Source organism: Leopardus geoffroyi, chromosome D4 (assembly GCF_018350155.1).
Source record: "Leopardus geoffroyi isolate Oge1 chromosome D4, O.geoffroyi_Oge1_pat1.0, whole genome shotgun sequence".
NCBI lineage: Eukaryota > Metazoa > Chordata > Mammalia > Carnivora > Felidae > Leopardus > Leopardus geoffroyi.
The window spans coordinates 66,435,575-66,448,029 of NC_059342.1; the positions used below are offsets into that span (position 1 = coordinate 66,435,575).

The 12,455-nt window shown below is 43.4% G+C and overlaps 1 protein-coding gene and 1 long non-coding RNA gene across 6 annotated transcripts in view; one reads left to right on the forward strand and one right to left on the reverse strand.

Moving 5' to 3' along the window:
• Positions 1 to 12,455, reverse strand: part of ABCA1 (ATP binding cassette subfamily A member 1) — a 133,292-nt gene that overhangs the window by 17,232 nt on the left and 103,605 nt on the right. For 4 of the 5 annotated variants that reach the window (XM_045468365.1, XM_045468367.1, XM_045468366.1 and 1 more), the window contains exons 29-37: positions 12,224 to 12,348; positions 10,633 to 10,731; positions 7,884 to 8,073; positions 6,777 to 6,871; positions 5,434 to 5,466; positions 4,316 to 4,421; positions 2,966 to 3,040; positions 2,310 to 2,479; positions 654 to 831 (exon numbers count right to left, since the gene is read on the reverse strand). In XM_045468365.1, coding sequence (XP_045324321.1) covers positions 654 to 831; positions 2,310 to 2,479; positions 2,966 to 3,040; positions 4,316 to 4,421; positions 5,434 to 5,466; positions 6,777 to 6,871; positions 7,884 to 8,073; positions 10,633 to 10,731; positions 12,224 to 12,348 — 1,071 coding nt within the window. The remainder of the gene's footprint in view (positions 1 to 653; positions 832 to 2,309; positions 2,480 to 2,965; positions 3,041 to 4,315; positions 4,422 to 5,433; positions 5,467 to 6,776; positions 6,872 to 7,883; positions 8,074 to 10,632; positions 10,732 to 12,223; positions 12,349 to 12,455) is intronic. The other variant, XM_045468369.1, reaches the window with a different exon arrangement.
• On the forward strand, positions 7,435 to 8,472 carry LOC123592949. The gene is made up of 2 exons (XR_006710019.1): positions 7,435 to 7,649; positions 7,761 to 8,472. It is a non-coding gene; the product is annotated as an uncharacterized LOC123592949 (long non-coding RNA).

Below are 12,455 nucleotides of genomic sequence, written 5' to 3' on the forward strand. Positions count from 1 at the left end.
ATAGATCATCTTATATGGGGAAGACCTGGGTTAAATGAAAGTTGTTTTCAAATACCTGAAGGACTGTGCGGTGGGAGAAGAATTAAATTTGTTCTGTGTGGCTTACAATTAATGGAAGTCAAGGGAGATAAACTTCAACTCCACTTTACAAAAATTAGAAGTTCAGAATTCTTTTAAGTCCTCTATATTGGTCTGAACAGAAGCAATCTATTAGAGCTGGCATAAAAATATATTTGAAATGGATGGATAAGCTTCTGGGTAAAATGTATAGAGTTTTCAACTGAAAGACGGATTTCCTACCAAGGTAAAGAACACCCTGATTCTGGTGGTGAAAACCTACCAGACAAGGTAAAGGCACTGAAGTTTTGACTAAGGGTCTTCCAGCTTGATGTTACTTTGAAAAATGGTCAGTTAGGGAATTAGCGGCAGTGGTATTAATTGCAGCGTGGACAGATTTTTCTTTCCAGCGGGAGATCAGCTCTGTATTTGATGCCATATTTAGTGTCATGAGAGTATACAACTGCCTCTGCCTTTTCCTTTTTCATTCATCTTTGACTAGCTAGTACACTTTTAGAAAAGCCGGGGCGGGGGGCTCTTTCGTCCAACCCACAGCCCTAATGATTTATAAAACAGCAGTAGACTGGAGTTCTTACCATATCCCACACAAAATTGGAGAGCCAATAGATGACAGGCTTCACTCCACTGATGAACTGCAGGTGTTTTGCTTTGCTGACCCGCTCTTGGATCAGGAACACCACAAAGCTGGCCGGGACGAAGGACATTGCAAAGATGACACAGATGGACACAAGGACATCCACTGATGTAGTCATCCTGAAAACAAAAGGCAGTGAGGCTATGAGAGGCCATTGATGCAGCTGAGGACCCAATCAAGTGAGATACACGTGCACACACACACACACACACACACACACACACACACACACACAAACACACAAGTGTCTGAGATCTGAGGGAAAAATATCTGTTCACCAAACGTATTTCATTCAGGGTTAAAGCTGATTATTTTCAAGTAAAAAAAAATTCTGATGATTAAAATGCAAAAGTGATTTCAGTGAGGCAAAAAAGAACCCATTACCATAGTGAAATTATTTTAAAAAGTCTAAGAATGGTCAAATGGCATCCACTTTGGTCTTCCTTTCTTGACACTTAAGAGCATTAAGTTATAAATTTTCACACATATAGGACTACTATATCTTGAAAACTAAATAAAGCAGAAATATTAGTGTGAAACTATTCAAATAAGTTAATTTCCGGCTTTAAATAAATTTGAAAACAATAGTATGCAGCATATGTAACAAAAATTCTCAGATTCTTTTTTTAAGAATTATAAGCTCATTAAAGAGGGTATAATATAAACTATTCTTATATATATTAATTATATATAAAGTTGGTATAAAGATCCTAGTGACATACATTTTCTATATGAGTTCAGCAGAAATAGCTGTGCCATGCTCCATACACAGGGAAGAATCTAATGCTGAGTGCTAGACTTGGGCAATTTACATGAATTGCCTCATTTAACACCATACATCTAGAAATTTAGAAACCAGATTCAAACATAGATCTGTATGATTCCAAAGGCTATGCCCTTTAAACTATATCATACTGGCTTTAAACTTCACACATACACACACACACACACACATACACACACACACACACACACACTTGACTGAGGAATTAAAAAGACAAGCTGATAAAAGTATGCTTCACCAAGTTTAGAAAACAGTGGTTTCAAAACTAATAAAACCATTTTTTAAATTTATTTTTTTAATGTTTATTCACGTTTTGAGAGACAGAGAGTGACCAGGAGAGGGGCAGAGAGAGAGAGAGGGAGACACAGAGCCTGAAGCAGGCTCCAGGCTCTGAGCTGTCAGCACAGAGCCCCACACAGGGCTTGAACCCAAAAACCATGAGATCATGACCTGAGCTGAAGTCGGCCACTTAACCGAGTCACCCAGGCACCCTGATTTTTTATTAACCAATGTGTAAATGGTGAGATAAAGTATTTTAGGATTTTATTGACAATTTTAGTTTACATAAATTCACTAAATGTAATGGTCTTCAGACATCAGGGTCCTTTATCTTCTGCAGTTTAATCCCTATCAGCCAATTCATATGATCATTTTCTACCCAGAACCTAAATTAATAATCCAGATATACAATAATATAACTGTGACCTCTGCTGATACTCCAGAACCAGTTTCCCACTTCCTTCCCCTACTCCAGGAGTCCACCAACACCCTCTCATCCTCCTACCCCACCCATTCAGACACAGTCACACTTACAGAGCCACTTCTGAGAGCTGCTGCTTAGTGAGATTCAGAGGGTGATTGAAAGCGGTAATCCCATACTGGCTGGGGTTCTCTCCCTTCTGCAGGTTGGCTCGGAGGATGGCATTGTTCATGACATTCAAGAAAGAGCTGATGGCATGCCAGCCCTTGTTGTTGAACCACACCTAAAATAAAATACACCAGGTACAAAGTAATGCTTCCAAATCCTTCTTCCAGAGGTAGATGCACATACAAAAAAACATGGGCGTAAATTTTAGGAATTCCAGTCATATACCAAGATAAAACATTATAGTCTGAGAACATGGCAAAGTAATCACAGTAGCCAGGGTATGTGGAGCACAGATCATATGGCCAGGTGCCGTGCCAACGACCCTATACCTTTAACTCACTCAATCCTCACCATAGTTTTAAGAGAGCCATGATTATGATCTCCCTTTCTTAGATTAGTAAACTGAGGCTTAGATAAGTTAGGTAACTTGGTCACGGTCACAATAGTTCACTTGGTTGGTATGTCTGGTGGCAAAGCAAATTCTCTTCATTGCTATACTGTATGGTCTCTGTGGTAAAATTAGTAGCTCTTTTCTGTCATGAACACACCTGTCAACATTATGAGTCGTTCATAAAGAAGCTACTAGAACAAAGGGCTTTACCTTGACGTTATTTTTCGTGTCTAGTCCTGTCATGAATCTTCCCAAGCTGCTGAGAAATCGATCTGCAGAACTGTCCTGTGAACAAAAGAAACTTGCGTCAGCTGGGATGGTTCACAGGGAAGGGCAACGGGACAACGATGTGAGGAGCAATATTTTACTGCTTTGTTCACTGAGGTGAGATTTGAAGCCACTGGATAACTGGCGCCCAAGAAACAAGTGACCAGAAATCTTAAGCATTCGTGCTGCCCCAAACCACAAGTCTTGAAGGAGTTGCAGGGATGCCCGGTGACTCAAAGTCCCAAGATGCAGATGTCTCACTTAACTGAGTGGTGAGGATTCTCCCAAGTGTTCCCCTGGCGTCCTCCTAAGACCCAGAACTACATTCAGTGTGCTGAGGTATTGGATATGTAGGGTCTGTGCGTCAAAAGTGGCGATACGACTTTAGGACTATTGTGGCTGCCCATGATTCTGGAATGCAGGTCATCTGACCCCTCAATTCTCTTTTAAAAATGGGAAACCAGAGGGGCGCCTGAGTGGCTCAGTCAGTTAGGTATCCAACCTCGGCTCGTAATCTCGTGGTCTGTGGGTTTGAGCCCCACACTGGGCTCGACAGCCTGGAGCCTGCTTTAGACTTTGTGTCTCCTTCTCTCTCTCTGCCCCTCCCCTGCCTTGTCTCTCTCTCTCTCTCTCTCAAAACTAAACATTAAAAAAAAATTGGAGTGGCGGGGAGGGAACCTGGGTGGCTCAGTCAGTTAAGCGGTCGACTTCAGCTCAGGTCATAATCTCACAGTCATGAGTTTGAGCCCTATGTTGGGCTCTGTGCTGACAGCTCAGAGCCTGGAGCCTGCTTTGGATTCTGGGTCTCCCTCTCTCTTGGCCCCTCCCCCACTCACGTTCTCTCTTTCTCTCAAAAATAAACAAATATTTTTAAAAATTTTTTAATAAAAAAAAATGGGAAACCAGAAGTACTGAGAAATGAAGTGGGTGCTTTATAGAGGTTCTACTGCCAACTTTAAGGAAATAATTCATTTCCTGTTTAACCAGTGATTGTTTTAGAAAAGTATGTTTTAAGCCCAGTTTATTTGCCTACTGGCTAAATTCGCGAACTGAAGTTATTCTGAGAGCTTTTAAATCTCTGAATTTTTTTTGATCTATGTTTTCAGATATTAAACATACACTGTGTACCCTACTCTTGGCTGGCACAAGATCAGTAAATCCCATCAACAGCTTTGTATTCAAAAATCTTAAAAACAGTAAGTGGCTGGGTGATTAGATGTACCTGTCAACTACTCCCACATAGCAGCAACTCTAGGCCCATTTTTCTGACATGTCCTAGAATGGATACCATACCTTGGCCAGCTTCAAGTGTTTCTTCACTTGCTTGATGGCATTATTAACTTCTTGACTTGAAGGAAGTGAATGAGAATTACTGGCACCCAGGGAAAACCCTCCATACCTACAAGAACATCCTGGCATTAAAATACAGCATGGTACACAGTATTGTTGAGCAGCAGACACCCCGTGAATTTGTGCATGCTTCACGTAGATGAATTGCTTATTCAAAGAAGGACTGAAGCTAGCCTTGGAGAAAGCTGCATCTTGGCCTCCTCTAATGAATTCTGGCAATCTCTTAACTCTTATGGTCACCGCACAAGTGGGAAGGACCTGCATGTGATTATACACAGAGTGAGATGTCTGAGACATTAAGAATGGTCGTTCGCCTCATAGCCTGATGTCCCAGGCCTGCACATGGGTGTCTGGGCAGGGTTCTGGGTTTCGAGACAATCAGATGGCGAGTTGGAGGAGGGACACTGACCAGAGTAGCCTGGGGAGGAGGGCTTATAGACAGGCCTTGGCTCTTTTCTAGCACGAAGACTACTTTAGGGGTCCCAGTTTGCATCTGCTCTGTGCAGAGGTCTGTGGGTGCTGGCCCTTGGGGAAAAAGCAAAGAGGAAAAGTGGGAAGCAGTGATGGAGCTAAGTTTTGAGGCAGCCATATAAGCTATCTCATTTTCTAGTAAGTACAAATTGGCTTCAAGCATTGTTCCTTTCTTCCCTAGTGCTACCTGTTCCTTCAAAACCTACATAGATAAAGGAGTTCAAACGCTGTGAAGATAAGTAACTTTGATGCCTCTTATTTCATCCAAGATCTTCTTGGTCTCATTCTAAAGGGCTGAAAAATTGTCCTGGAGTCCCTAGTACCCCTTGGGAATGTGTCAATAGCATAAGGTATTTCCTCACAACACTGTGCCTCCCTGTTAAATCCCTGGAGACCTCTAAGAAACTGCTGAATATCCTCCAGGGGATCAGAGTGCCAAATCTTTCAAAGGCATCTGAAGTAGCAGCTGAGCACCAAGTAATCCCCATACCCCAGCCTCCTGGGATCTGGGATACCTGGATCAAAGTCATCCTTCTGAACTACTGGAGTCCACAAAATATAAAAGCAAGCACAGGAAGAGATCAACTTACCTAAACTCATTCACCCAGATCTTGTTCTTTAAACTGCAGAAGCCAAAGAAAAAGAAACCAAAAATCAGTGTGAAGAAACATTGATCCTATTCCTGATGATACAAAAGAAGTTACTATCTACCTGAGGAAATAAACAGAGACAAAGAATCCGGTGATCAGGCTGGTGTTGGGGGGTGGTACCCACGGAAGGATGCCCCAGTCACTGTGTCTTTTTCTCCCCATCTTAAAACCATGTTATTTATATGAAAATCATGCTTTGGGTTAAACCAATTCAAAAGCCACCTTACAAAGATGTGACTGAACCAAAAGATGTTTTTAAATTCTTTTTAAGTAGGCTCTACACCCAAAGTGGGGTTCAAACTCATGACCTTGATATCAAGAGTCGAATGCTCTATACCACCTGAGCCAGATAGGCACCCTGAAACTTACTGAATTCAAGGTAATATGTTAACTATGGAGGACATGGAAAGGTTATGCCTCATTCTTGGAAACTCGCAGTGATTATCATTCAAGCACACCCCAGCCCTGTCATTTAAAGTCACTGAGAATACCTAATAGAGAGGCTCAACAAACCAAAAGGAAACCAGAATGAACATTTCCTGGGCATCAAGTACTCAATGCTGTGCAGTGATGCCCCAGGAACGTTCATGGCTCTTTCAAGGTTCCACAGCCAAGTCAGACCATTGAGTTGGCCCAGGGCTCACTTCATAGCACTACATATTACCAAAATTATCATGCATTCCATTCAGGAGAGGCCCTTTATATGTATCATGTCATTTCATCTGCACCATGGAATAGTAAGAGGACAGTTAAGGACAACTGATTGCTCCTGGTAAAACAGATAATAAGTAGAATTCAAATTTGAATCCAGTTTTTTTTTTTGTTGACAAATAACCTGGTGCAAATTTAAGGTGTATAACAATTTGATCTGACGTACTATGTATTACAATATGATTACCACGGTGCTGTTAGCTAATACCTCCATCATGTCCTGTAACTATTTTCTCGTTTTTGTGGTAAGCACATTTTTAAGATCTAGTTGCTTCATAACTTGGAAGTATAGAATACAGTATTTTTAACTAAAATCAACAGTGTACATTTCATCTCAAGAACTTTTCTAATGCACAGCACTGTGATTATGCTGGGCAGCCCTAACATTGATGCTAACACTAAAAGTTCATAATACTTACCTTTTCTAGCTTAGGAAAATATCCTAAACTCCCAAAAGCCAACATCAGGCCAAAATCTGATGTCTTCAACCCCCCTTCCCCACACACTCAGCCTGCTATTTTTAGACCTATAATTCCCCTACCCAGGAAGGGCCAGGTTTAGTAAATAATGACCTTTTGGCTATGATCTGCACATAGGTCTTCACAAGATAATCCGAAATGTTTCTTCCCGTCAGGTTCTGAAGGATGTCTGCAGTGTTCTGTTTCCTCTGTCATCACAGAAAAACCAAGCACAAGTGTCTTTATGGACCACAATTGGAACAGAAACAAAAAATCAAAGACTACAGTGACACATGTCCCTCAAACATGGACCACAGTATGACCAGACCCCAGGCGTTGCCATCATCCAAACACCAAGGCCTAGTCCATTCTGCCCTCAGCATTGGCCATTCCCTTCTGCCAAGCTAACATGTTCCCAGGAAATTATTCTGAACTGCTAAACAATAGACAGTAGAATATGATTCTGTATAGTCACAAAGGTATTTAGGGGAGCAGTATCATTGACTCTATGCCCAGTGAATTCTCTTGTTCACTGGAGTTATACTGATGATAGATCAGCTGTTATTTTAGGGAGAAGTAACCAGGATACCTTTAAGTTCTCACACCCATTTGAAATCGCTTGTCCTCACCCTGCAACCTAGATACTGATACAGCAGCAGAGGGAGATCACAAACAAGCCTCTTCCTGAAATTGTTCTCAGAAAAAAGGCTCAGGACTGCTCCCCACACTCACAGTCTTGGAGAATGTCAGAATTTTAAGACCCACAGAAGCTTCATGGGCCAGCCTCCCTAATTCAGAGGTGGGGAAACAGGTCCAGGCACTGAGGGGCCTGTCCCAGGTCACCAGCTCATCTGTGGCAGAACCAGGGATGAAGCCAGGCCTGTCATGCTACATGTTCTGTCAACACTACCTCAGCGGGAGAAGCCAGAGTGTGTCTTCCACAGCCCACTGATCCCGAGCGTTGGGTTCTGGTTTTAACTCGAACAGGTAAGTAAGCTAGGCTGACTTTTTTCAAACTAGAGAAACAAGCTAAGCTAAGTTAGAAACTTATGGACCAGCTTCTTCCCTTCAAAACTCACATGCTTGTTGTCCCCACAGAATTAAGATCAAGACTGAAAGACAACCCCCTGCATGACTGGTCATCCATTCCTTCTTCCTAACGGAAGCGCCCCAGCCCACCCCGCACCGCCATCTGCTCAGTCACACTGAGACTTGACTCACTTGTGGAGGAGGCAGCCCCCCTGCCCCCAGGGGACACACAGGCAGCATCTTCTTGATTTTGTCGCTGCTACACTGGCAGGCGGGTGAGGGGTTCTCCATCGTCCAGTTCCCACTTTGGAAGAGTTTCGTGATGGTCTGGGGAACCGGGGCGGTGGTCCACTCCTCTTCCCCCACTGAGCAAGGCATGTCTCTGCAGAGGGAAGACATCAAAGGTAGCATCACCCGAGAGGGCCTGGCCTTTCCTGGTGCCTCAGGAGCACAGATCAACCAATAACAACCACAAACATGCATCTATCCCCTCACCATTTTTGTGATCTCCCCACAGACCTGTGAGCCGCAAACTTCCTTTGCAGTTAAGGATGATGGAACACAAAAAGGCCCGAAATGCTCACCTACCAAACTCCAGTCAGTGCAATCCACCAGCATTTGGTCTCCTGCCCCTGTGTTCACTCAACGAATATTCACTGAGCATCTACGTGCCAGACACTGTTCGGCACACTTGAGAGTCTGGGGTGAACAAGACAAAGTCTCTGCCTGCATGGAGCTTGCATTCCTGTGCAGGAATTTGGCAATAAACAAATGTCACCTAGCCAAAAATAAAGCAAAATAAGAGGGAAACGGAGGGAAACAGGGCTACTTCTCCCAAAGAGGGTGATACTTCTCCCAAGGCATACACGATTAGAAAGAAGCCAGGAAAAGATTTGGGGAGAAAGAACACTATAAGCAAGGGCAATAGAAAGTGAGAAAATGAGCTTTCCATGTTTGAGGAACAGCAGGAAGGCAGTGTGGCTGGGGCGAGATGAGCTAGGAGGGAGAAAGTGGAAGAGGAGGGGTGGAGGGAGGCAGGTGCCAGATGATCAGGTCAGGGAAGGAGTCTGCATGTTATGCTCAATGTGCTGAAAATCTGGCGCAGAATGGCAAGATTCACTTTATGTCTTAAAATGAGTAGAGAATTGGGGTTGGGGAGAGATGGGGAGAGGGTGTTCAGTGCATGAAGAGCTAGGTTGTTTGCAAGCACCCTGGGTGACAAAAGACAAGGCCTTTGTGCCTGACTTGAGCTCTGAATCCCTGTGGACCACCAACAAGACACTTGCCCTCTTGGGTCTTATCTTCTCCACTAGTAAAATAAAAGTACACAATGACATGTTGAAACACGTCATTTCTAGTATCCTTCCTAGCTTCAAATTCTACAATTTAACGTGCAGCCACATTCTTATGTTATGCTTGAACGTACTAAAAATTTCAAAGGAACAGATTTGTGGATTGCTCTCTAGTTCTCTCTAAAGCACTGTGACTTGATGCAAAAGTCAGAGTAAGACAGTACCTCCTGAAGCTCACACTCTAAAATCTTCACAAAATGATTGGCTGAGACAAAGCTCAATGCCACAGTCAATGTCCCAAATTTCCCTCAGCTCTCCTCCTTTTGGTAAGACCTAGAATGCGAATTCAGTAAAGGTTGCCAGAGTGGGGCCCCTTCCATTGCACCCCATCCCTAACACACATTCAGTGGTGCTCTGCCCCAAGGCTGCGCATCCTCTGATGGCAGGGGCCCAATCTCTTTTGTCCCTGCAGGCTCCCTAAGCCCAGACCCAGCTCCTTCCATGGCTGCCACCTGTCTGTGAGTCCACAATGCTCACAGGCGTGTGTGGAATCCACCCAACTCTATTAGCATCTCATCTCATTCTCCTACCTCTCCTATACAACTTGCAAGATTGTCCAAAGGCAAAAGTCTTGTGACTTCAAATAGGATGTCTCCGTGTCTTTTTCCATGTCCTTCTCCATCACAATCATCTTGTTCTTTAGGACGACATTGGCTGCTAGGGCTTACCACCCACTAAGCATTAAATTCCAGCACATGTTTAGTAAATATCTAATAGTAAGAACTAGCAAGTACATGGTAACTCTCCATCTAGAAATCTGCTCTGAAACCTTGTATGCCTGAGCACCGTGCTCACTGGTCACTTGCGGGGTCAGTACCTTGCCTTTAAAACCGGGAACTCAAATTAGCTTTTCTCCAATCTTCGTATTCCCACACTCTCCATAATTCCTCAGAGTCTGTGATGTAACTGCCTGAATCTCATTCGACGTCAGCCTGGAACTTCAAACCTGCCTGGGCCGTAGTTTGGCTCCCTTGGAAACTCAACTCTCTTCAAGGTCTTTATGCACAAAGACTTCCACACACATCTTCCCTCATACCCACTTAGACACACATGGGTGTTTCACTGCATTTATTCATACACTATTTCCTTAAAATGGATTTCGAAGGAAAGCACAAAAATATGCAACTCTAAAAGAAGAACGTGTCCATTTTTGTACACAATAATATAACATCTCTTCAGGTTGGCAAAGTGAAGAAACTGATAAGCAAAACTGAAAATTATACATAATGGCAGCCTATCTCTGCTTTTAGGTACAGGAGCTGGTAGAAAGGAAGAAGGGAAAAGCATTTTATCAGTATGAAGTGCTATTTAAATTAAATATTAATCCGTAAAGCAGTAAATAAACGTCTGCAGTGATTTACTTTGTGGGATGTTAGAAAACTCTCCTAGTCTGCTATGTTTATTTACAGATGGTCTGGTTAGATATCTCTGAGCCTTTTAAAAATAAAAAATAGTTCGAAAGACAAACGACACTAGACACAATGTGGCATCTATCACAGCTGGTAAGGGCAATATATTAGACATCAAACCAGGTGACAAGCCTAAGAAGACCCAGCTGTGGAGAGTCTCATAGTTCAAGTGGCACTCACGGGATTGGGTTTCCTTCCATACATCGGGTCCCGAAGCCAGGGTTTCTGGTGAGGGCATTCAAGAGTTCCTGGGTGCCCATGTCCTCAGGAGCATCATTACTGTGGGTACATGACAGGCAGCCAGCTTAGCAATACATTAAAACCAGGAATTGGAAGGTAGAATTGGTTTTCTAAATTAGACACTTCACTAGCCACTTCCTGTGTGCCAAGCTCTTAAAACAGAAATGAATCAATGCAGAACCTACCCCAAAGGAGCTCTGACACGGACTGAATATTTTTTTTAAATGTTTATTTATTTTCTGAGAGAGAGAGAGAGAGAGAGAAAGAGTGTGAGTGGAGGAGGGGCAGAGAGAGGGAGACACAGAAGCCAAAGCAGGTTCCAGGCTCTGAGCTGTCAGCACAGAGCCTGATGCGGGGCTTGAACTCACAAGCTGTGAGATCACGACCTGAGCCGAAGTCAGCCACTTAACTGACTGAGCCACCCAGGTGCCCCCAAGACATGGACTGAATATTTAAGATCAAGGTAACATACAGCCCTCTGAAGCAGAGCTTGTGTTAGTTCTATGTATGGAGTTTTTCGTGTGTGTGTGTGTGTGTGTGTGTGTGTGTGTGTGTATGAACACATGTATATATACATGCACATTTACATATGGATTTCTTTAATGCAAAGAAATTCATTAAGGATCAGTTTTTCAAAAAATACTTTCACAGTTAGCCATGAAACCTGAACTCAACAGGCAAGAAACACAGGGTAAGAGGAGGAAGAACGGTTTCACCTATTCATGGATTTTTTTGTTTCCTTTGTTTGGTCCACAAATAGTGTAAGACCGAAGAAAACTTCTGCTTAGGGAAATAGAGAAATTTCTTTGTACTTTTCTTTGAAGCACTGGATTGTTCCAGAGTAGCTGGCATTTGTGTCTAAAGAACACACACTAGGGGCACCTGGGTGGCTCAGCTAGTTAATCATCTGACTTTCGCTCAGGTCATGATCTTGCAGTTCATGAGTTAGAGCTCCACGTTGGGCTCTGTGCTGAAAAGCTCAGAGCCTGGCACCTGCTTCAGATTCTGTGTCTGTCTCTCTCTCTGCTCCTCTGCCACTCATACTCTGTCTCTGTGTCTCTCACAAATAAATAAACATTAAAGGCACATACTAGTTACTATCTGTAACTTAATGAGCACATTAACTGTACTGTGCACAAACAAGAATGTGGGGGTGTAATGCTGTGACAGTGTATGGAAGCCCTGTGATCAAACAACAAAGTTCAAACATAGCTTTGAAACGCCAAGTACCCGACAGCTTCATCACAGATGTATTCCAAGGGAAGATTATTTACATAAAGCATATAGGACTGTTCCTGATGACAGCAGTATAAAAGGAAACAAGCTCCAAAGTGGCAACAGAGAACTGGTCTATTATTTGAGGTTCGATTTGCTGCTGTTCTTTGCATCCAATATTAGTTTGTGCAGGGGCTTTGGGACACCTGATAAAATCCACATTCTTGAGTCCACCTCCCCTTGGCCCTCAGCACAGTAAACACCTGGGTCTGTCTGGGCTCTCTTCTGTCCCTGGGCGCAGAAGGCAAGCACATACCTGACAAATGTGTACTGTTCGTTGTACATCCAGGGCTGAAGCTCCAGGCTGGGGTACTTGCCAAAGGGTGGCACGATCAAGCTGAACACCAGGGCAATGCAGACAAACACAGCTGGCAGGACAATCTATAACCAGGGGGTAGAGGGGAAAGGAAATTGCAAAACAAGGGCAAGTGTTAGAAAGAAGGGCACAGGGCAAGCCCCCAAGAGTCCAGCTAGCCTCCCAAACCAGC